This window comes from Miscanthus floridulus, chromosome 17 (genome assembly GCF_019320115.1).
Source record: "Miscanthus floridulus cultivar M001 chromosome 17, ASM1932011v1, whole genome shotgun sequence".
Taxonomy (NCBI): domain Eukaryota; kingdom Viridiplantae; phylum Streptophyta; class Magnoliopsida; order Poales; family Poaceae; genus Miscanthus; species Miscanthus floridulus.
This window is the reverse complement of record NC_089596.1, coordinates 11,339,023-11,363,988: the sequence shown is the minus strand read 5'-3', so window position 1 is coordinate 11,363,988 and position 24,966 is coordinate 11,339,023. Positions and strand designations below refer to the sequence as shown.

Here is a 24,966-nt window from a genome sequence, read left to right as displayed (position 1 = left end):
AAAAGTTTCTTGGCAAGACCCCTTATGAGTTGCTCAATAGGAAGAAGCCGGATGTCTCATTCCTTCGGGTTTTTAGTTGCCTCGTTCTTATCGCTAGATGTTTATTTTAAATTCCGCTATTTATCATTCCGCACTCTAACATTTGGTAATGTAATAATGTAATTTTTAAGAAACTCTGATGTATGAAATGGACAAGTATTGTAACTCGTTCTCATTATTGGATCCTTGGGGAAAATGTGGATCTTTCGGGTTCTCCCTTGGGGTGTGCCCGACAGATACCGCCCGCTGTAGCTTGCTTTCGGGGTGTTTAGTGTCTGGCGGAAGACGAGCACCTCCGTAAGCATGTTATTTCGGGTGGTTCTGCCACAAAAGCAAAAGTTGATCATGATAGCTCAAGTGATGATGAGATTGATGATGCAAGCCTTGCTCTCATGGTGAGAAGAACCATCAAGATGCTCAAGAAGCTAAACAAGAATGGTGTCAAGTTTGATGGCAAGAAGAAATTCTTCACTAGTAGTAGAAGGAAGCCCATCTCCGAAATGGATTGCTACAATTGTGGAGATCTTGGTCATCTAGCTCATCAATGCCCCAAACCCAAGAAAGACAAGTACAAGAAGAAGTACAAGGGCAAAAAAGATGACTCAAGTGATGATGATGATGATGAGAAGAAGAAGAATAAGCCATTCAAGAAGAAAGATGGCAAGAAGGAATTTCACAAGAAGAAGAAGAATGGCAAGGCCTATATTATTGGTGATTGGCTCACGAACATTGAATCATCAAGGTCACGGGTTTAATTTCTTGAGGTCACAATTTTTTTTGTTTTTTGGGTTTTTTAGACCATTAACGGAGGCGGGCATGTTAAACTGCCCGTCTACATAAATGGCATTAATGGAGGGGATGTTTTAAGATGCTTGTCTCGCCTCCGTTAATAAAAACCGACGACCGTCTACAAATAATAATTTCTTTGGTAGTGGGAGGCGGCAGTCCTAAGACGCCTGCCTCCGTTAACTCTTAACAAAGACAATAATAACTAAGATGATCGTCTCTCTGTTAATGTTTTGTTGATTTGAATTGTTTCGTTTCCTGGCAGCAGTGAGATACACAACGTTCATATCTATTTGGGGCGACTAATTTATTTGATCATATGAGCATAATAAACTAAAAAAGTATTCTGCCTCATCAAAAAGTTAAATCCGGTCTATCTCGGCCTAACATAACATTCCTATGAATCAATCAATAATTACTTGGCGCCGTGGGCCAGTATGTCTTTGGCGGTGACGCACGGTGGTGGTAGGGAAATCCAAGGCAGCCGGAGGGCACCTGAATGATGTACGGCGACGGTTCAATCAAAAAACCGTCTCTAAAATTATTTATAGAGACAACCCACTTCTGAAAATTGATTTGTAGATACGGTTCATGTTTTTCGTGCGCCCTTAGAAATGTCCTCTATGTTCAGATACAATTGACAATACCAGGTGTCTCTAGAAATCTTATTTCTAGAAGAGGTTAGAGTTTCCAACCACTTCTAAAAATAAAGACATTTTATAGGCGGTTGAAAACACCACGTACCTCTAGAAATTGATTTCTAGAGACGGTTAATAATGTAGCTCGCCTCTAAAAATAGGTGCAGTACAAAAAATCATAATTTTTTGAAGTCAAGTCGATGAAGACAAACTTTATCAAGGTTGTAGAACTAAAAAATATCTACAACTTTTGTAGTTGATCCATCTGCAATTATTTAGTATCTTGGAGTTATGTCTTAAGTTCTCAAGATTTCAAAATCATTTTTTATTTTTCAAATGACCTCGGATGGAGAGACATGCTATACTTGATGAGATTCAAAAATTTACATTTTACTCTTTTTTAATTTAAAACATTTATGTAAAACCCTAAATTTTGCCTCTTTTCAAAAATAGATTAAATTGATTTAATTATGTAATTATATGTGCATTCAAATGTAGGAAATAATAAATTTTTGCTTAATTAAAATCAATCATAAGGCTAGACACATGTCTCTGCATTCATGCTAGTGCATTTGAGTTTTTGTACTGTGTGATTTTTACCAAAACTGAAAAGGATTCAAAATCTAATTGAAAACATCTTTGAAAATTTGTTTAGGAAAAAGAAAAGGGTATTCCTTTCCCTCTTTTTCCCTCTCTCCCAATCTGGCCTGCAGGCCTAGCCGGCAGCTCCCGCAGCCCACTCCCCTCCCCATGCTCTCCTTCATTCCCTGGGCCGAAGCCCACTTCCGCAGCGGAAGCGCAGCACGCGTGGGCGCTCTCTCCCTCCATTAGGCCGGCCCAGCAAGAATTGAGGCCCAACACGCCTCACCTCCCTCCCTCTCTCTGTACAGCTGACGGCTCGGCCCCGCGTCTCTCTCACCGACGCCTAGGTCCCACCTATCGGCGCTTTCCTCTACCTCCGGCTCCCTCTTCACTATCACGATCCGCCATGGCCACTCGTCCACGAGGACTGAGCACTCTGACCAAGCCAGGCCACAGGCTAAGCCCTTCCGCGTCTACCGCACCCGCACACCAACCGCAGCCACCGCGACCTCATTCCGTGCGCGCTGAATCCGCCGACATCGAGCCGAGCTCGCGACCAAGCTCCTCCACTCGTCCCTCCCACTCCTCTGCTCACTTCAGTGGCTCGTGGCCTCGTGGACTCGCTCCACCTCCAATCGACCGCTCCTGCGCTCTCTCTCGCCCTACAGCGCCATCAGCCGCAGCGCCGCCGCAAACCAATCCGCCGCCGTCGACCTCCCGAGTCCAGCCACCTCCTATTGAAACTATTCTTATCACAAAGCCATAGATCTAGCCGGGTACATCATGTAAATGTATAACATGTCCTAGTACATGAACTAGACAGAGATTAGAGAGAGAGGTAGTGCTAGGTTACCGACCATCGTAGGCTTTCGATCCGCTCATGTCCGCCATGGAGTCGGTGAAGTCTGCACAAAGGCTACGACGGTCGGTGAAGATGGTGACGGTGATGCGCGGTGGCGACCGGCGGTGAAGACCGGGGACGGCGCAGCTGGTGGCTTCCCATCACTGGCTACGCCCCTCTCTAATTGGGTTAGGGTTTGTCGGTGGGGAACTGTAGCTCAGGCAAACCTCATGACTTGAGCCGCCGGCCCCCACCTCTATTTATTGCGTAGTGTGACAGGGGCCTCTAGCCATAGTGGGTTGGGCACCCCCGATCAGGGCGTGGATCAAAGGCCCAACTGGGCCATTGGGCCTAGTTTGGGATTGGAGATCAATCTAACAATCTCGCCCTTGATCTCCTACCATCTTTCAATTTCATATCATTTACTTTTGTTCATTCCATTACAGATTAGCGCATAGAGCATGTTTTATCATCACGGTCAATTGCCGATAGATTTAACAGCTACAACACACCACTCTATTCTGAAATAGATACTTAACTTTGGGCCTTCTTTTGCCCAGGAATTATAGGCTTTCCCTTAAACCTATGTCGGCTACATGTTTTCTAAACACGTTGGGTGGTAAGCCTTTTGTAAGCGGATCCACGAGCATCTTTTCGGTACTTATATGCTCAAGACTTATGACATGATCTCGGACTTTATCTTCCACAACATAATACTTTATGTCAATGTGTTTGGTAGCACTATTTGACTTATTGTTGTGAGCATACTGTACTGCCAGATTATTATCGTAGTATAACTTAAGTGGTCTATAGATGTCGTCAACCACCTTCAAACCGGGTATGAACTTGTTTAGCCAGTTCACCTGCCCCGTTGCCTCATAACACGCTACAAACTCGACATACATTGTGGATGATGTAGTGACGGTTTGCTTTGAGCTTTTCCATGAAATAGCTCCCCTGCGAGAGTGAATACATATCCAGACGTGGATTTTCTATCATCTTCCGCATAATCAGAATATGAATATCCCACTATATGGAGTGAATCAGATCTTCTATACGTCATCATGAGGCCTTTCGTTCCTTGCAAATAATGCAAGACTTTCTTTACAAATTTCTAGTGTTCTGTTCTAGGATTGCACTGGAATTTGCCAAGTAACCCGGTAACAAATGCCAAGTCAGGGCGTGTACATACTTGAGAATATTGCAAGCTTCTGACAGCTTGAGCATATGGAACCGCTTTCATTTGATCGATCTCATATTGGTTCCTAGGGCATTGAAAATCCCCATATCTGTCACCCTTGACTATAGGAGCAGGTGAGGGACTACATTTGTGCATACGGAATTTCTTTAAGATCCTTTCTATGTATGCCTTTTGTGACTGTCCTAATACCCCTTTACTTCTATCTCGGTGAATCTCGACCCCTAGAACGAACGAGGCTTCACCAAGATCTTTCATATCAAATTTTGAGGACAAAAACTTTTTTTGTCTCTAGTAGTAGACTCACATCACTACTAGCAAGTAAGATGTCGTCCACATACAAGACAAGGAAGATAAACTTCCCATTCTTAAACTTTGCATAGACACAATTGTCCTCAACATTCTCTTTAAACCCAAAATTCCTTATTGTCTGATCAAACTTCAAGTACCACTGTCTTGAAGCTTGTTTTAATCCATAAATGGATTTCTTTAGGCGACATCCCATTCGTTCTTTTCCTTCCATGACAAAACCTTTTGGTTGTGCCATGTAAACATTTTCCTCCAAGTCCCCGTTGAGAAATGCCGTCTTTACATCCATCTGATGTAATTCTAAATCATAATGTGCCACCAATGCCATTATGATTCTGAAGGAATCCTTACATGAGACTGGAGAAAAGGTCTCATTGTAATCAATCCCTTCTCTTTGCGTAAAGCCTTTTGCCACAAGTCGCGCTTTATATCTCTCTATATTCCCTTGAGAGTCAAGTTTGTTTTGTAGACCCATTTACAGCCTACTGTTTTGGCTCCTTTAGGAATTATTTCCAAGCCCCAAACTTTATTGGCATTTATAGATTTCATTTCATCTTCCATGGCCTCAAGCCACTTTGATGAATGATCACTTCTCATGGCTTCTTCAAATGAGGTGGGATCATCCTCCATTTGAAATTCCTCAGTGTTGTATACTCCATAGTCAGCAGGAATAGCTGATTTTCTAACTCTTTGAGACCTTCTAGGGGCCTCCACATTTGGCACATCTTCTATTTGAGTCTGTTGTTGCTCGCCCTCATGTGTGGCAATAGGTTCTACAGGATCCTAAAGAATAGGTTCCTCATCGTCATTCATTGTTGCCACAGGCGTAATAACAACAGGTGCTGGCACCACAGTATCTTGCACTATTGGTGCAGCGACAGCAGGTAGTGAGAAAAATGGCTCATGAATCATTGGAGTGGGCGCATACACCCGCTTCTCTTCAAGGTCAATTTCTCGAGCTACCATGCTCCCCCTCATCATTTCATCCTCTAGGAAGACAGGGTGTCTCGTTTCCACAAACTTTGTATGTCTGTCTGGACAGTAGAAACGAAAACCTTTTGACTTTTTTGGGTAGCCAATGAAATGGTAACTTACTATTTTGGGATCTAGTTTCCCAATGTTTGGGTTAAATATTTTAGCCTCAGCAGGACTCCCCCACACACGTAAGTGGTTTAGTGAGGGTACTCTTCCTGTCCACAACTCATACGGTGTTTTGGGCACCGACTTACTTGGTACTCTATTGAGAATATGAATGGCAGTTTTTAACGCCTCCATCCACAAGATCAATGGTAAGGTGGAGTAACTTATCATATTGCACACCATATCCATCAGGGTACGATTGCGTCTTTCAGCTACTCCATTCTGCTGAGGTTCGCCCAGTGTAGAATACTGGGTTACTATGCCATTCTACTGTAAGAACCTTGTAAAAGGTCTAGGAACTTGGCCATATGGGGTATGCCGACCGTAGTACTCCCCCCACGGTCGGACCTGACTATCTTAATCTTTAAATTGTGTTGGTTTTCAACTTCTGCCTTAAATATCTTAAATTTATCCAATGCTTCTGTTCTTTCTTTGATTAGATAAATGTAGCCATAACAGGAGTAATTATCTATGAATGTTATGAACGAATCATAACCATCCACACTCTTTACAGGAAACGGACCACAGATGTCCATGTGAACAATCTGTAAAATTCATGCGCTTCGTTTGGCATCTTTCTTCATTTTCTTTACATACTTTCGTTTTATGCATTCTCTGTATTGTTCTAAATCTGAGAACTCTAGTGGAGGAAGAATATCATTCTTAACTAGTCTTTCTATTCTCCCCCTCAAAATATGGCATAAACGACAGTGCCATAATTTCGACATCGCATCGTGAGCTCTCTTTCATTTTCTGTTTACATCCGCAGATGAGGATACATTCTCATTGTCACACGCAACGTTCCCATCATCGCATACAACATTCACATCATCACGTAGTGATAACAAAGAAAGCTCATTTTGTAAGATAACAATACCAACACATGAATTATTAAATGTTATCTTACATTTGCCATTTCCAAAATGGCAATCATATCCATCATTGTCCAAGCATGAAACACTAATCAAGTTTCTTTGTAGGGAGGGAACATAAAGTACATCTCTAAGTAAAAGTGTGAAACCATCAATAAGCTCTAGAGAAAGATCGCCAACGGCTTCAACATCTGCTCGGACTCCATTTGCAACTTTAACGTGTCTTTCTCTTCTTTGCATAGTCCTCATCGAATGGAATCCCTATAAAGAATTAGCAAAATGAATAGTTGCACCTGAGTCAATCCACCAAGTAGATTTCGAATACTGTACATACAGGGATTCATTTATGAACGTAATAATGTTCTCACCTATCTTTGCCATGATCATCTTTAAGTAATCGAGACAATCTTTTTTATAATGTCCCGTCTTCTTGCAATAGAGACACTGGTCTTTCTCTACTATGAACTTGTTCTACTGAGGCTGATGCAGCATGGGACCCTTTTCGTTTGGCTTTGAGGAGGAGTTAGCATTATTATTCTTTTTCTTGTTGTCTTTCACATAATTGATAGTGTAAACATTGGCAGCTTTCATTCTCTCCACCTCTTGCACACACATAGCCATGAGCCTCTCTAAGTCCCATTTCTTGGGCTGTATGTTGTAATCGACAACAAAAGTGTCAAATTCCTTTGGCAAAGAAGCAAAAAATCAGATGGATAAGGAACTCTTCCTTGAGAGCCAGATCCATTGGTTTTAACTTGGTTGCCAAATTGCTCATCCTTAGTATGTGCTCTCTTATGCCACCATTTCCAGAGTACCTCTCTGTCACCAGCTGCTTTATCAGTTGGGTAGCATATGTCTTTGAAGAGCCAGTGAACTGACTCTTTATTCTATCGAGGTACTCGGTGACGGTGTCACACTCTGGAATTGAGCTCACAATTGTAGGCTTAGTCGTGTTCTTTATCACAGCCATACATTTCTTGTTGGCAGTGACCCACTTCCTATGCTCAAATTCATAGGACACCTTTTAGGATGCAAAATCCCTTTCTCTGGTTGCCTAAGCGGCATCAGCCTCATTTGTCTCCCTCACCGGTGCCACAAGCTCAGTGGGACACGGTGAGGTGACTACCCAGTCCACCTTAACCAAGATGAAGGCCAGGTCAAACCTTTTCTTCCACTCCGTGTAGTTATCACCTTTGAGAGTGGGGATCTCTTTGATACAACCCATTAAGTTGTATCCGCCTGAAAACACAATTCATATAGAGTGAGAACATAAATAATAACAATAACAATTGCATGCCTTAGTTCCAACGTTGGTCAAAATTAAAACATACAATTGTCCTCTACACTAATTCTACATCACCGTTGGGCAGAAATAGAATTAATGCATGACAAAACATCATAATATTGCCATTAATCAACGTTGGTCAGAATAATAACAATATTATAATTAACTAAAAACATATCCATTTTTCAAAATTAAATTTTCCCGTTGGTTCGAATTTAATAATGAAAATAACAACTTTAAATACGTAGCGGAAAGCGTAAATATTCTCATTATTATTTTTCCATAAACTTTATAGAACTGTACTTTTCTCTGAACAAAATTGTCATTGAATCAAAATTGTGCAGAGTCGGACATCAAAATTCAATTGAAATTCATCAAATATGTATCAAAAAGTTTCTAGAAAAAATAAAACGAAAAAATATTATGTTTCACTGTGTTGTGGCCATTTCGGCCCATAGCAGCAGAAGCGGCCCACGACCCACGGCCGCCCGCGCCCAGGCCGCAACCTGGGGTTGGGCCGAGAATTCGGCCTCGCGCCCTTGCTGTAACACCCCGGTGTTACGAGCTCATTTAGCACAGCAATTTAGGCATAAGAAAAATTTCCTAAACAAGTTTCTCGGATTTTAAAAATTTAAATATTGAGCTTATGTCTAAAATGCCATTTTTAACAAACGATAGTGAGCAAAGCTCCAACTCACGAATTCACACGTCTCCATGCCACTACTGTCTCGATCTGTGCTCGCTTGTCTGGGCTATCTCTGTGCCGAGCCAAGCACCCGATGGACAGTGTCCCAGTCGCTTTGGCTTACTCACCGCTGCCCTCTTAACCTTGCCACCGACGCGACCACACCCTATCGCAAGTAAATGCATGCCGCCCTGCCTTGCTTGTCCCGCTAGCGCCATCGGAGGGCACTGCTCAGGGTAGACCACTCCATTTTCATGCGCGTCATGCCAAGCCCTGCCTGCCTCCGTTGTTGGTTACATGGCCGCTGTTTCTTTGCCGCAGTCCGCGTTCTGCCAAGGCCGAGCCATCTCATCACTGCCCCCACGGCCGGTTCCCTCTGGGCCTCACCCATGTAGATGCTCTCGCTTAACTAGCATAGTTGGCCGAGCCTGTAAGGCCGCTGTCCCATCTGCGGTTGCCACCACTGGAGCCACGCCGCTTTAGAAGTAAAATACGAAATGAATGCGGCACCACGACCGTGAGTATCGGGCGCCCTTCTGCCGAGCTACAGCATCTCACCAACGCTGGCCCGTCCCCACGGGCGGGCGCGCCCGCCATGGCCAGCCACCATCGTCCGCGGCCGCCGTTGCAACTTCTCGTGCCCCCGTGGTCCGCTATGAGCTTTGCCTCCCCGAGCCACTTAGCTGCAGTGCTGCCCCTCCCCAGCTCACCCTCCTTTCCCCTGCACTAGCCTGAGCCCGTGCCCTGCCACGCTGGGTCCGCTGCTCTTGGTCGAGCCTGCCGAGCTATGCCCGGTGTCCATACCACCATCGCGCCCTGTGCCCGCCACTGCCTGGGACCATGTTGAGCACAACTCCACAGCCGCTGTGGCTCCTCCTTTGGCCGTGCTGGAGCTGCAGTTGCATCGCATCCACGCCCCATCATCGCCACCACGCGCGAGCACGCCTGTCGCCATGGGTGCTGCGAGCCCGAGCTCGTCCACCACCGCTTTCATCGCACCTATCGGTGGCCTTGTCGTACGGACGTATGGCTCGCCCTCACCACTAGCTAAGCGCACGCCTCCACCTCCGTGCTGCGCTCCGAAGTGCCCCACCGTGGAGCCATTTTGTCCCCGCATCGCGCGTCCTCACTATGGCCACGCCTCACACCGCGTGAGCGCCGACGCCTCGCTGTCACAGTACCACACCGCCTCCATGGCCCGCCGTCATCTGTGCCGTGGTCTCTTGCCGGGTCTTCGCCGTGCTGCGCGTGCGGCCGGACCGCCGTGCCCCTCCCCATGCTGTGCTCTGCTTGGAGAAGGTAGAAGAGGGTATAACTCCAAGACGCAGTTTTATACAGGGTTTTATTTGCAAATACGTGACTTGAATGAATAGTGATTGTGGATCTCGGAGCGAATAGGGAATAGTGCGGGGCTCTTTTTGCAAAATATGCATCGCGTTTGTGGGCTTGGCTATTTGGGCCGGCCTGTTGCCGCGCACGGTTGCTGGGCTGGCCACCGCTGGCCGCCCGTGCCGTTGCCGCGTCCTAACAGGCCGCGCGACTGGGCCGCGAGCGCTGCGCCCCGCCTGGGCCACGGCCGGCTGATTGGGCCGCTGCCCTGCTGGCCGGTCGCGGGCCGCACTGTTGGGCCACCGGTTGCGCTGGCTGCTGGGCCGGTTGGTACCTATATAATTAAATTGAGATACTTAACATTATAAAAATAGAAACTTATAGGAATTGTTGTGATCAATTGGTTAGAGTGTTGAATCTAAAATCTTTACAGTAGGTTCCTAATAATATTAGGTACTCATGGTAATTTTGCAGCTCTAGAATAATCAGTTTGCTAGGTCGCTAAAGATGCTATATTTCAAATAAGGATTAAATCGATAGAATGAAATAAAGAAACACCTTGGTTTATATAACTAAAAGAATTGTTGGAAAATAATGCCTTATCCGACAACGTGTATATGTAGCCTAAGTACGGTCGTCGTTAGAACTAGCTCGATTACATGAGAGGCGTACGTCGTATTTTACGAGTCACGATTGCCGTTGATTAATTATATCTTTGCATTGCATCGTATGCATATCATATAGGTACGATGATGGATCAACGGATCGATCGAAGGATGATTGGGAATCTGATGATGAGGCAATGGGCTTCCTATTCAGTTGATGGTGGATGATCGGGAGATGCAGATACTAACTTTTAATATATATCTTACCCAGGCAAGCCCCGGTGCATAACCCCTACTTTTCTGCAGTTTAAATTATATTTGTGCATTAAGTTGTCAGGAGTTGAATGAAACCCACTTACATATATATCTTTATCCTATGAGTCTTACTAGTATGACAGGATCGTGTAGAATGCTATGCTACAGGACTCCGGTAGAAGTCGAGTGATTGCCTATCACTCGTGAGCTATAGGAAATATGTTACTATATCATTACCACTTGGAAAATATAAATGGTGGAAATGATAAATGGTGACTGGGCAGGGATATGGTTTGGGTATTGGTGGGTGTAAGAGGTTGTGTCGCCATGGACGCGGGGCATGGCTTGGTTACACTGCTTTTCCTGTCTGTGTCAATTAAGGACCGATTGTTGCATAAGATTCTAGGCAAGTCACAGACTTATTATCCTGAGCACATACTTGTGTATGGGCGCTTGGAAGACTTGTTGCTCTCTTATCATGGATCCGGCTCTTTCCGGACCGACTATCAGGGTTTTATTTTGGTGGAGGAGGTCCTTGCACCGCACTGAGTCCGGGACTCAGGGGTGGGGGCTTGGAGTCCCAGTTTGGACAGGGACCTAGACACTCGGGATAGGAGAGTGATGGGTTGGTCCTGCTTGTGCCTGGGGTACAAGCGGGGCGTGTGTTTTTGGGGTACCCAGCTGGGGGCATTGATTCGCGAATCGCCGGGCGATCCGGTACGGCTTGTCTACGGTTTAGCATCGTAGTAAGAACTGGAAGATGAAAGAAGGGAGATGGATAAAGGAAATCTGATTGCTTACCACCTGCTTCAAAGTAGCATAGGTGCTTACATAGAATGGTTAGTTAATGAACCAATGCGGGTATTAATAAAAATCCAATATAAGGATGCACGCCTAGTAATGCTTCCTGCAAATACAATAAACCCACAAGCCAGATAGCCTTGCATATCCTTGGAGTCTTTTCTTTCCTCCTGTTCGGGTAAGTCTTGCTGAGTACAATTGAGTACTCATGGTTTTATTCCCCCTGTTGCAGGTGACAGGTGGATGCTAGAGCTAACTCTTGTGTGTGGATATCTCCTGGTGGGCTCAGCGAGGATTCCTTTATGCTGCGATCGTAGTTTTTATTTACAACCCTCACCAAATGTTTTTATAAATGAAAGTTTATAATCTGTTCTCATAGTTTACATATCACTGTTTTGTCATGCCATGAATAGATGATTATTTCCGCTATAATTTTGATCACATGTTTATATTCCGCTATTCAATTAAATTGTTCATACTCTGATAACATGATTACATTCCGCTGTTATAATAATAAATATTGTACTCTGATGTTGCATTAAAAGTGATGTAAGAAATGGTTTAATGATGTTGTAAGCTTTATTCTCTCGTTTGTGATCCTGATGGCAAAAATGTGGATTTTCGGGTTCTCCCCTGGGGTGTGCCCGACGGAACCGAGTAATTTGGTGTTCTCCCTCGAGTGCTTAGTGTCTAATGGAAGACGAGCACTCCTATGAGACATTAGATTAGGCGGTTCTGCCACAGGTGGTATCAGAGCGCAAATGAGGAAATAAGGCTTCGAAAACCTTTTTTAAACTAAAATTTGACAACAAACTCTTTTTAAAAAGTTAGGGCGTTTGTATGCGAAGTTATATAAGTAGCCCTATTACTATGGTTACGTATCCAGGATAGATGGCACTCAGCTAACTTAGATAGGCTTAATCAAGTTTTCTACAGGTACACTGACTCGAGCATAGTCCGATAGTATCGACTAGCTACAGGGAGAGAACGATGTGCCAAAAATCTAAGAATGGTTGCCCTATATGTTGGCAACAGTGGAAGGACGTATAGGACGTGCATTCATGCATATCCTGTTTGTGCATTGTAGCGCTTGTATTGCTGGTAGATACGCCATCCATAGGTGTCGCGCGCGTCGTATTGTGCATGACTAACTTGTTCCTATTCTAGAGTTAGGTCTGCACTATGGCTTCGTGTTTCGCGTTTGTCCGTGGTTCGCACTGATCGTGACCCACGTCTGCCCGTACCCCTGTCTACGGTCTTGTTGGACCGCTGCCCTATAGTCGTACTAGTCAGTAATGGCATCACACGTCGCTCGCCTTGAACACACGAAAATTGGTCGATTCGTCGTAGTGACCCCGCGCGGGAACCCTAGTGAACCATGCCAGGACCACTGAGCGTTTCGCCTTTATAAGTAGAGCCTGACTTAGCTATTGGCATCACCACTCGATGCACTTTAGCTCGCTTAGCTTTTCCTTGAGCCAGCCTTTTGCTCAGCCTTCCTTGCAACCACTGCCAGAGATGGCAGGAGCCTGGGTTAGTACCTATTGCCTGAACATTGAGGGTTTTCCCAAAATCCTGCATGCCACCTTGCAAAAGCTTAGAGTCAAAGATCATCCCGAGTATGAGGGCCGTGAGTATGAGGAGCATGGCACCGAGCGGTGTGAGGTTACCGTCTACATTGGGAAGAGTGAAGAGTTCCCCGACCTCACTGAAGCCTAGAGTGTGACCGCAACTGAGTTTCGCTTCATCGACACCTACCAGGTTGTGGCCTACAAAGCCTTACGGTACCTCTGCCAAATCTATGAGGAGCCCATTACTCGTACCCCCATGCGGTTCTTTCCACCGTTGGATAAGAATCGGCGGGCATGGAAGGCTCACATGGAGGCTCTGCAAGGGTGGGATGCGCAAGAGGATCGTCCAACCGTGGTGCACTTGACCACGTATCTGCTCGCTCTAGATGAGTAGTACGACCGTCAATCCTTGGTACTGAGGAGCTGCCTCCATCGAGCTGAGGAAGCCGAGATCTTCAATCGGATGCTCCAGGTGCAGCTCGCCGAAGCACATGCCAGTGCTGCAGCTGCTGAGAACTAGGAGACTGCCATGTCGGAGGCCCTAAAGGAGGCTGAAGATCGGCATGTCCATCAGTTGCGGGTGGCCTATCTTGTCACCAGGGCTAAGCAGAGAACATTGGCAGCTGAAAGGTAGGATGCCCCAATCTTAGAAGGGATCCCTATCCCCCGTCAGAAAGAAGAAGAACTGGTGTTGCAGCACCGCCAGCACCCCCACCCTCGAAAGTGTCAGAAGTCGAGCCTTGATTCCTCTCACTCAGCCATTGCCATGAGAAGATGTAGATTAGTTGCCTTGTGATGATGTACCCATAGTAGTAGTGTTTTTCGTCACTGTCCTCTGGTATTGTATTCTTGCCGTTGTTGTCATCCGTAGTTGTTGAGATCGTCCGATCGTAGGTGAATGCTATGTCATGAATGGGAGACTGGTTGCCTATATGATGTACCCGTATAAGACCGTTGGAACATGCATTTTATTTCGCTGTGTTTATTGCATTCCTCTACCTTAAGTTTTGTTAGACGTGCTTAAAGTTTTCAAGAGTAATATCAAGTGAGTTACAAGAAAAGTTGCCATTTAGAGATCAGCAAAACAGTCATGATTGGAGAACATTGGACATTGTATCGGCTAATTGTGGATGTCCCAATAGAACACTTGAATCTCTTTAAAACAAATCCGACATTGGATTTGAATTCCTTGTCCCTTGTTGTGAAGGGAACCCTTGTATTTGAATTTTTCCTTGCAATACCCCTCTTACTCTATGGTCTATGACCCTACCGCCTTCATGACATGTAAGTTGGTAGTAGTTGCTTGGTTAATAGCTTATGGTGCCGCGATGAAACCGAGGGCTCCCTGTGGAACAACTGCCACATGTGACGCTGCTCGGCACGCGCTGGTATCGAGGTTGTTGACCAAGTACCTTTACCAAGTTACATCACCGTACCATTTTGTTTTAAAAATTTTCTCCTTGGAAATGTTCAGGTGTTCAAATGGGAAATCCACAACGGGTTGATGACATAGTGTTCTTTCAAGGTAAGCAAGAGGAGGTGGTTTTGGAGGAAGAAAGTATGATATGGTCTCAGTCTACATGAAAGACGGATGTGGTCGGGAAAAGGGAAGAAAAAGAATAGTAAGGAAGGTTAGCCGTGGGTAGTCGTAAAAGTCTAAGTGGACGTCTTGTCCCAAGCCCTGTGCTTAGTTGACTGCACTTCGCAAGCTGGGTCATTTCGCCGCGTGCCCTATGAAAGCCATCTGTGTCAGGACCTGTAGCACCCTGTTTTCGTGTGGCCTCAGCATCGTGTCGTGCTCGCCGTCTTTGTGCATTGTGCATTTCTCCTTTTCCCAGCATCCAGACAGCTCTCGACTCTCACGCCTCGTCCCTCGTACCGGACCCCCCTTCCCTCTCTTTTTGTTCTTTTGGTGACACGTCCGCCCGCATGCTGACCTCATCGAGTGGACCTCTCCCTTTTCTCTCCTTTTTTCCCCTACCGTTCGCACAGGAAGCACACCATGTCTCCGACCTTATCTCCACAGCATGCACCATCTGTGTATCCCATCTCTGTTCGCCGCTATAAATACCCTTGGTCCTTGCTCTTCTTCTTCATCCCCATTCCTCTCACATTCCCAGCAGAGCTACGAAATCCAGTTATCGTTGCGAAGCTAGTCGGCAGTCTGAGGTGATAGTGTGATCTGAGAAGCAGGAAGGATCTGGTTCGGTGAAGGAGTTCAAGTTCCCTTTTTGGTAGTCAATCTTAGGGTTCACGATGTTTTACTTCTCAGTCGACTGTTTCTGGATCTGTTGGTGCTACGCCATGTGTTGGATAATCGTCTTCTTATTCATTCTCCATTGTCCTCGTCTATCCCAACTTCTGGATTAAGTCTCGGTTGTAGTATGTTGCTCTTAACCTTGTATCCCTAGATCCCCGTGTGGTTAGTATTCGAAGTTGTGTAATCTTTCGTGTAATCCCTGATCTACGAAATGTAATCGTGTTTTCCCCTTCTAGTTCTTGCTTCGAATCTTGGGACGAGATTCTTTTTAAGGGGGGTGGGTTGTAACAACCTGGTGTTATGAGCTCGTTTAGCACAACAATTTAGGCATAAGAAAAATTTCTTAAACAAGTTTCTCAGATTTTAAAAATTTAAATATTGAGCTTATGTTTAAATGCCATTTTTAACAAACGATAGTGAGCAAAGCTCCAACTCATGAATTCACACGTCTCCCTGCCACTGCTGCCTCGATCTGTACTCGCTTGTCTGGGCTATCTCTGTGCCAAGCCAAGCACCCAATGGACAGCGTCCCAGTCGCTTTGGCTTACTCACCGCTGCCCTCTTAACCTTGCCACCGACGTGACCACACCGTATCGCAAGTAAATGCATGCTGCCCTACCCTGCTTGTCCCGCTAGCGCCATCGGAGGGCACTGCTCGGGGTTGACCACTCCATTTTCATGCGCGTCATGCCAAGCCCTGCCTGCGTCCATTGTCGGATACATGGCCGCTGTTTCTTTGCCACAGTGCGCGTTCTGCCAAGGCCAAGCTGTCTCATCGCTGCCCCCATGGCCGGTTCCCTCTGGGCCTCACCCGTGCAGACACTCTCGCTTAACTAGCATAGTTGGCCATAGTTGGCCGAGCCCCGTAAGGCCGCTGTCCTGTCTGCGGTTGCCACCACCAGAGCCATGCCGCTTTGGAAGTAAAATACGAGATGAATGCGGCACCACAACCGCGAGTACCGGGCGCCCTTCTGCCGAGCCATAGCGTCCCACCGACGCTGGCCCGTCCCCATGGGCGGGCATGCCCGCCATGGCTAGCCACCATAGTCCGCAGCCGCCGTCGCAACTTCTTGTGCCCCCGCGGTCCGCTGTGAGCTTCGCCTCCCCGAGCCACTTAGCTGTAGCGCTGCCCCTCCCCAGCTCACCCTCCTTTCCCCCACACCAGCCTGAGCCCATGCCCTACCACGCTGGGTCCGCTGCTCTTGGCCAAGCCTGCCAAGCTCTGCCCGGTGTCCGCACCACCATCGCGCCCCGCGCCCGCCACTGCCCGGGACCGTGTCGAGCACAACTCCATAGCCGCTGCGGCTCCTCCTTTGGTCGTGCTAGAGCTGCAGTCGCATCGTATCCGTGCCCCATCGTCGCCACCGCGCATGAGCATGCCTGTCGCCATGGGTGCTGCGAGCCCGAGCTCATCCACCACCGCTTCCATCGCACCTGTCGGTGGCCTTGTCGTGCGGACGTACGGCTCGCCCTCACCACTAGCTAAGCGCACGCCTCCACCTCCGTGCCACGCTCCGAAGCGCCCCGCCATGGAGCCGTTCCATCCCTGCATCGTGCGTCCTCGCTGTGGCCACGCCTCACACCGTGTGAGCACCGACGCCCCGCTGTCGTAGTACCACGTCGCCTCCACGGCCCGTCGTCGTCTGTGCTGCGGTCTCCTGCCGGGTCTTCGCCATGCTGCGCATGCGGCCGGACCGCCGTGCCCCTCCCCATGCCGTGCTCTGCTTGGAGAAGGTAGAAGAGGGTATAAGTCCAAGACACAGTTTTATACAGGGTTTTATTTGCAAATACGTGACTTGAATGAATAGTGATTGTGGATCTCGAAGCGAATAGGGAATAGTGCAGGGCTCTTTTTGCAAAATACGCATCGCGTCTGTGGGCTTAGCCGTTTGGGCCGGCCTATTGCCGCGCACGGTTGTTGGGCTAGCCACCGCTGGCCACCCGTGCCGTTGCCGCGTCCTGACAGGCCGCACGACTAGGCCACGAGCGCTGCGCCCCGCTTGGGCCACGGCTGGCTGATTGGGCCGCTGCCCCGCTGGCCGGTCGCGGGCCGCACTGCTGGGCCGTCGATTGCGCTGGCCGCTGGGCCGGTTGGTGCTACCGCCTGGGCTGCTTGCTCGCTGGGCCGTTTTAATGACTGACGGTCTTCTTTAGTTTCTAGAGTATTTGATAGTTTAGCTTATAAAGTAAACTTGTAAAATTCATAGAAAATCATAGAAAAGTCATAAAAATGCCAAACTAGTTTTGTTAGTCTCCTAAAATCATGCTCTACATGTTAGTATATTGGGTTCACATAGTTTGATAATATTTTTGGGACCTATATAATTAATTTGAGATACTTAACATTATAAAAATAGAAACTTATAGGAAATGTTGTGATCAATTGGTTATAGTGTTGAATCTGAAATCTTTATAGTAGGTTCCTAACAATATTAGGTACTCATGGTAATTTTGCAGCTCCAGAATAATCAGTTTGCTAGGTAGCTAATGATGCTCTATTTCGAATAAGGATTAAATTTATAGAATGAAATAAAGAAACACCTTGGTTTATATAACTAAAAGAATTGTTGGGAAATAACGCCTTATCCGACAACGTGTATATGTAGCCTAAGTACGGTCGTCGTTAGAACTAGCCCGATAATGCGAGAGGCGTACGTCGTATTTTACGAGTCACGATTGCCGTTGATTAATTATATCTTTGCATTGCATCGTATGCATATCATATAGGTACGATGATGGATCAACAGATCGATCAAAGGACGATTGGGAATCCGATGATGAGGCAATGGGCTTCCTATTTAGTTGATGGTGGATGATCAGGAGATGCAAATACTAACTTTTAATATATATCTTACCCAGGCAAGCCCCGGTGCATAACCCCTACTTTTCTATAGTTTAAATTATATTTGTGCATTAAGTTGTCAGGAGTTGAATGAAACCTACTTGCATATATATCTTTATCCTATGAGTCTTACTAGTATGATAGGATCATGTAGAATGCTATGCTACAGGACTCCGGTAGAAGTCGAGTGATTGCCTGTCACTCGCGAGCTATAGGAAATATGTTACTATATCATTACCACTTGGAAAATATAAATGGTGGAAATGATAAATGGTGACCGGGCAGGGATATGGTTAGGGTATTGGTGGGTGTAAGAGGTTGTGTCGCCGTGGACGCGGGGCATGGCTTGGTTACACTGCTTTTCCTGTCTGTGTCAATTAAGGACCGATCGTTGCATAAGATTCTAGGCAAGTCACAGACTTATTATCCCGAGCACATACTTGTGTATGGGCGCTTAGAAGACTTGTTGCTCTCTTGTCGTGGATCCGGCTCTTTCTGGACCGACTGTCAGGGTTTTATTTTGGTGGAGGAGGTCCTTGCACCGCACTGAGTCCGAGACTCAGGGGCGGGGGCTTGGAGTCCCAGTTTGGACGGGGACCTAGACACCCGGGATAGGAGAGTGATGGGTTGGTCCTGCTTGTGCCTGGGGTACAAGTGGGGCGTGTGTTTTCGGGGTACCCAGCTAGTGCATTGATTCACGAATCGCCGGGCGATCCGGTACGAACTAGAAGATGAAAGATGGGAGATGTACAAAGGAAATTTGATTGCTTACCACCTGCTTGAAAGTAGCACAGGTGCTTACATGGAATGGTTAGTTAATGAACCAATGCGGCTATTAATAAAAATCCAATATAAGGACGCACGCCTAGTAATGCTTCCTGCAAACGCAATAAACCCACAAGCCCGATAGCCTTGCATATCCTTGGAGTCTTTTCTTTCCTCCTGTTGGGTAAGTCTTGCTGAGTATAATTGAGTACTCAGGGTTTTATTCCCCCTGTTGCAGGTGACAGGTGGATGCTAGAGCTAACTCTTGTGTGTGGATATCTCCTGGTGGGCTCAGTGAGGATTCCTTTACGCTGCGATCATAGTTTTTATTTACAACCCTCACCAAATGTTTTTATAAATGAATGTTTATAATCTATTCTCATAGTTTACATATCACTATTTCATCATGCCATGAATAGATGATTATTTCCGTTGTAATTCTGATCACATGTTTATATTCCGCTATTCAATTAAATTATTCATACTCTGATAACATGATTACATTCTGCTGTTATAATAATAAATATTGTACTCTGATGTTGCATTAAAAGTGATGTAAGAAATGGTTTAATGATGTTGTAAGCTTTATTCTCTCGTTTGTGATCCTGATGGCAAAAATGTGGATTTTCGGGTTCTCCCCTAGGGTGTGCCTGACGGAACCGAGTAATTTGGTGTTCTCCCTCGAGTGCTTAGTGTCTAATGGAAGACGAGCACTCCTGTGAGGCATTAGATTAGGCGGTTCTGCCACACTTGCCCGCCTGGGCCGAAAGGCAGCCCAATCAATCTGAGGCGTCTGTTTTCATCCGACGGCTGAGCATCGATATCACAGGATCAAAACCCCCTGGCCGCAGCTGACCTTGAAACCCTAACCCATTTAGTTCTCTCTTCTCTCTCTCTTCGCCGTGCTCCTTTCTCCCCCCACAGCGTAGCTACAGCGAGACGAGTCCGAGCAAGCAGACGACGGAGGGCGAGCAGAGCCTCGGCACCATCGTTGGCCCCCTCGCCGGCGAGCGTGCTCCCCAGTGGGTGAGAGCGCCACCGTCAATCGGTCTGGCTGTAGCGCCCCCTTGGCCAGAGCTTGACGAGCAGCGCCCCCGGCTCGGCCTTCTTCTCCCCACGTGTCGGCGAGCCACACTACGGCGGTGTTAGCAGCGGTTGAGGCAGGCCTCCCCTTCCCCTTCTTCCCTTTCTGATTTGTTCTTTTTAGATTCAACCGATTGGGGATCTAGGGCTAGGGTTTTGGGTTAGAGTTAGAGATTCACTTTGTTCTTCTGCTTCCCAAATTGATTTCGGGTTTAGGGTTCGGTTTCGAGTGGACTTGAAACCGAGCCCTCCTTCTATTCTTTCTTTCACCCAGTTAGGGTTAGGGTTAGGAAAACCCTCTTCTTTTCTCAGATCCAAACGGGTCTACTCTGTGTTTTATCATTCACCCGTTCTAGATCTAAAACCCTAGAAAACACTGGCTCTGGTACCATTGTTGAAACTATTCTTATCACAAAGCCATAGATCTAGCCGAGTACATCATGTAAATGTATAACATGTCCTAGTACATGAACTAGACAGAGATTAGAGAGAGAGAGAGAGGTAGTGCTAGGTTACTGACCATCGTAGGCTTTTGATCTGCTCGCGTCCACCATGGAGTCGGTGAAGTCTGCGCAAGGGCTGCGACGGTCGATGAAGATGGTGACGGTGATGCACGGTGGCGACCGACGGTGAAGACCGGTGACGGCGCAGCTGGTGGCTTCCTGTCACTGGCTGCGCCCCTCTTTGATCGAGTTAGGGTTTGTCGGTGGGGAACTGTAGCTTAGGCAAACCTCGTGACTTGAGCCGCTGGCCCCCACCTCTATTTATTGTGTAGTGTGACAGGGGCCCTCCAGCCATAGTAGGCTGGGCGCCCCCGATCAGGGCGCGGATCAAAGGCCCAACTGGGCCATTGGGCCTAGTTTGGGATTGGAGATCAATCTAACACCTCCCTCATCTCGTTTTGCTCCCACGGCTTCGTAGTTTTGAGCCGCGCCAGCTAAGGCACTCCGTGACGCAAATCTGTGACCTTTGTGAGGTCCTTCGAGCTCGCCGGAGCTCCAAGTCGAGCTGCTCGCCTTCGCCGCTCAATCCCCCTCTTCGGTCCACCTTCGGCCATGAGAACCCCCGCTGTTGGATCAACAGTAAGCTCCTCCTCTGTTTGCGCCTATCCTCGACGTCTCTCATGGCCCGTAGGTCACTTTCCGCTCTCGCCGGCAGGTCTTTCGCCGCCGGTAATGGCCGCGCCATGCCGACCACCCTGTTCCGGCCGACAAGTTTCTCTCTCTCCCTCCCCCTTCTAATCTCATCCTCCCGTCTCCAGATCAATGGCCAAGATCACGCCATACCTCTTTGCCGTGGCAATTTTACTAAAGAGACCCTCTCCTTTACTGTAATCAACCCACAGTCGAAATGACCCCGCTTGTCAGCCGTAGCATATTTTGCTACCAGACCCCTGATCTTTTCAATATTTATGCCCACCGTCCCTCGCCGGTTTTAAATTCAGTTTTGATTTATTTTAATTCAAAATTAGTTCGTAGTATTTACAAAACTGCCATCCAGAGCTTTAAATCATCATACCTTTTCCATTTTAAATCCGATTTGAGTGCAATTCGCGTCTACGTGTTCATAGTGATGTGTAGAATAGTTTTACAAACCTTTAAACATCTTTTCCCACTGTTGGTGTACTGTTCTAATTATAATTCTTATTTGCTTCGTGCATGATTACCCGTAGATGCTTGTATGTTGATGTATAATCGAGTATAGACGGTGAGCAGTACCTTGGTGAGCAGGATCAATATTTTGAAGACCAGGACCAGCAAGGAAACTCTGAGCAAGGCAAGTATAGCATGGGATCATCCTTGTTGTTTTATTTACCTTAATAACATTTAATCATTTGCATGTGTCTACCTTGACACCCATAGAAATTTATCCTAGTTATTTTGATATCCTGATTCCTTGACACCTTGGGAAAATTTGCATATGGGTAGCTGATGCTAGTGCTCAATTAATTATGATCATGAACTGTAACTCGATTAATGGAATATGCAACGAAAAATAAAAGATGCTTTTTAGCAACGTGAATTAAAGGGTGAGAACATTTGGCCTTATACATGATGCTCTTGTCCTCCTAAGGACTTATCTGTAAGTGATCACCTAGTACTTACAGTACAACCATTAGTACTATATGGCTCTGGCTTTAGTCAAGTACGAGGTACTTTTCTAGCTTGTTAGTGGTTACCCGAAAGGGCGCAAAAGGGGCGTGACGAGATGGGTATAGGACAGCCTTTGTTCTTATGAGTATAGCCGAGAAGGTATTGTGTCATTCGAAAGGGGGTTCCTACACCTGCTTGCCACGGAAACCTAGCGGCCCTAACTTTTTAGATGAACCTTTGAAAGACTTCGTAGTGAACCTTACCGATCTTCCTTGGTAGTGGGGTCAAGAGATTAGCTACCTCGGGCAAAAGGGTAAATCACGGCTCATGGGTAAAGCTGTACAACCTCTGCAGAATGTTAAAAATTGTTATAACAGCCGTGCTCACAGACACGAGCGGCCTGGACTCCTTATGGAATAATGACAAATGATCGATGATGTTTTTAAATGCTATCTCATTATTCATGTGATTAATTGGGGCATTGCTAAACTTGTTGCTACTAATGCTAAAATTTGACTCATTAAAAAGCTAATTGCAGTAAACCCGTGCCTCAGCCCTTTTGAGCCTCGTGAACTCCATATTATATTTGTTAAGTATGAGATGTACTTATGCTTGTTTATTTTTATTACTTTGAACAAAAATCCCGGATGTGTAACAAATTATGGTGCTTATTAAGAGTTTCCTAAGGATTACTAGACTTGTGGTTCACCAGTCAACCGTCTCTGTGGTGCTTGGAGGCCTCACGTTCAGATTAGATTTGAGTTTATGCTACTTTGATAATTTATTTGTTCCAATGTATGCATTATCATTCGATATGTAATAAACTCTGAGCTTGATACAATGTAATTGTCATCTTATGTGTGATTGATTTCTGGGCACATATAGGATTCTTCATCTGATTTTGTCTTTTAAATCGGGTGTGACAATTTAGGTATCAAAATATGTGCTGCAAGATTTGTAAAAGTCAATAGAAAAATAGCGTCCCACACTTTGTCACGTAGTAGTAGAGGGGGGCTTGCGTGAGGCTTGATGTTGGAAGTTCAAATCTATAGCCGCGCGTTTCTCTTATAATATAAAAAATACTTTTTTATGGTTGTTTTTCAAATTTTTTCAAAAAATATTTTCCTAGATACGGACCATGTTGCCAAAAAAATGACTTGCAAAGGCAGTCCCGGCCATGACCTGTCTACGCCTTCTCGCAGGCCTATTAGTGATAGGCGTTGTTTGTTTGTAGTCAGTTTGCATGAAACTAGAGGATCTTACAACACAAGGTCGAGATGGAGGTTATCTGAAGGTTATTGTAGGCCACTTCGGTTACATTTGCGTACAGAAGAGAATCATTCCTTGACCATCTGCATGAACTCAATGAAAATAAACAACCCAGATGCTCTTATTATTTAGGTTCCAGCTTATAAGTTACACCACATCATCCTTGTGTATTCATCCCTCCATTACCAACAAGCTTTTCATTCACACCGAGCACATGATTACTATGGTCGATCATTTCCTCCATGGATGGTGGCTTGCTTGGTCCAGAGGGTGGTATTCTCCTCCATGGTGGTGTGGACGGTGACCTTCTATGCCCAGAGGGTGGTGACTTTCTATGCCCAGAAGGCGGTGATTTGCTAGGCCCACAGGGTGGTATCCTCCATTGTGGTGGCATCTCCACCAAGGGTGGCGGATGGCTAGGCCCGGAGGGTGGTACTCTTCCTCGTGGTAGCAGATCCCCAACCCCGTCAGGTGGCATCGCCACCATGGAAGGAGGCTTCCTAGGTCCGACAGGTGGTATTAAACAAGGTGGTGGCATCGCCACCAAGGGCGGTGGATTGCTAGGCCCAGAGGGTGGTACTCTCCCCCGTGGCAGCAAATCCCCAACCATGCCAGGTGGCATTGCCGAGTCATCGTATGGCTGTGCATCTGCCTCCATCATCAAAAGTGTGGTCAGTAGTGTCATTGCCACCACGACCACAATTGGTGATGTGGTCGCTCTGATGATATTATTCTTGCTGCTAGCCATGGCTAGCTTGTGAATTTTTTCTTCTCTTTTTGTGGATCTATGTGGATGGGAGGGTATTGTGGTGGATGGAAGTTGGGCCCCTCTATATGTAGTCGAGCCTGGCTTGTAAATAAGGCATGCATATGGAAATCAATCGAACTAGTGGAATGCTTTTATTTGTCCCTCACATATGTTTGGCTCGCATTTATAGTTTCTTGTATTTATCAAAAAAAAAATATATATATGCTCAAATGGAAAACTTCTATTGCACTACTGAATATTTTTAGCTTGCATTTATAGCTTCCTTAGCTTTTCAGAAGTACGTTCAAATAGAAGACCGATTTTGGAATTTGTTTAGTGCATCTTTGTGTTTTGCCACCTTTTTTGTTTCTTAATTAGTCCTTACTAAATTCTCTCTATCTTTGAGACATAACATCAACTCTTCATTTACTACTAGTTTTGTATAACTCAATATATCAATATGTTATAATTCTGCCAATTGTAATTATAAGTCCCTTTCAGCCAATTGGGACTTCTATGCCCGCTCTAAATTTTTTCTTCCCTTTGGTGCCCTTTCCGTCAGTTGGCATTAACTTTTAAAGCGGGTATAGGAGCCCAAACGATTATTTCGAGGGCACAGAAGGGGCAACCACTTTTTCTAGGGGTACGTAGGGAATTCTCTCTATAGAAATGAGTTTTACTGGTGGTAGTTTTTGTATCTTTATTTACAGGCGGTTTTGTGAACCACCAGCATGAAAGATAATGAGTGCCCTTTCTGTCAGCTGGCCATTAACTTTTAAAGCGGGCGTAGGAGTCCGAACGATTATTTCGAGAGCACAGAAGGGACAACCACTTTTTCTAGGGGTACATAGGGAATTCTCTCTATAGAAATGGGTTTTACTGGCGGTATATACAGGCGGTTTTGTGAACCACCGGCATGAAAGATAATGAAAATGATGATGTTCCATTTGCGTATGCTCGAGAACTGCTA

The 24,966-nt window shown here is 46.1% G+C and overlaps 1 protein-coding gene across 1 annotated transcript in view; it reads right to left on the bottom strand.

Annotated features, from left to right (window-relative positions):
• LOC136515219 (proline-rich receptor-like protein kinase PERK2) overlaps nucleotides 1-23,996 on the bottom strand; it is a 37,691-nt gene extending 13,695 nt beyond the window's left edge. Inside the window, exon 1 of the mRNA XM_066508878.1 lies at nucleotides 23,648-23,996. Coding sequence (XP_066364975.1) covers nucleotides 23,648-23,996 — 349 coding nt within the window. The remainder of the gene's footprint in view (nucleotides 1-23,647) is intronic.
• Between the last annotated feature and the right edge of the window lie 970 nt (nucleotides 23,997-24,966).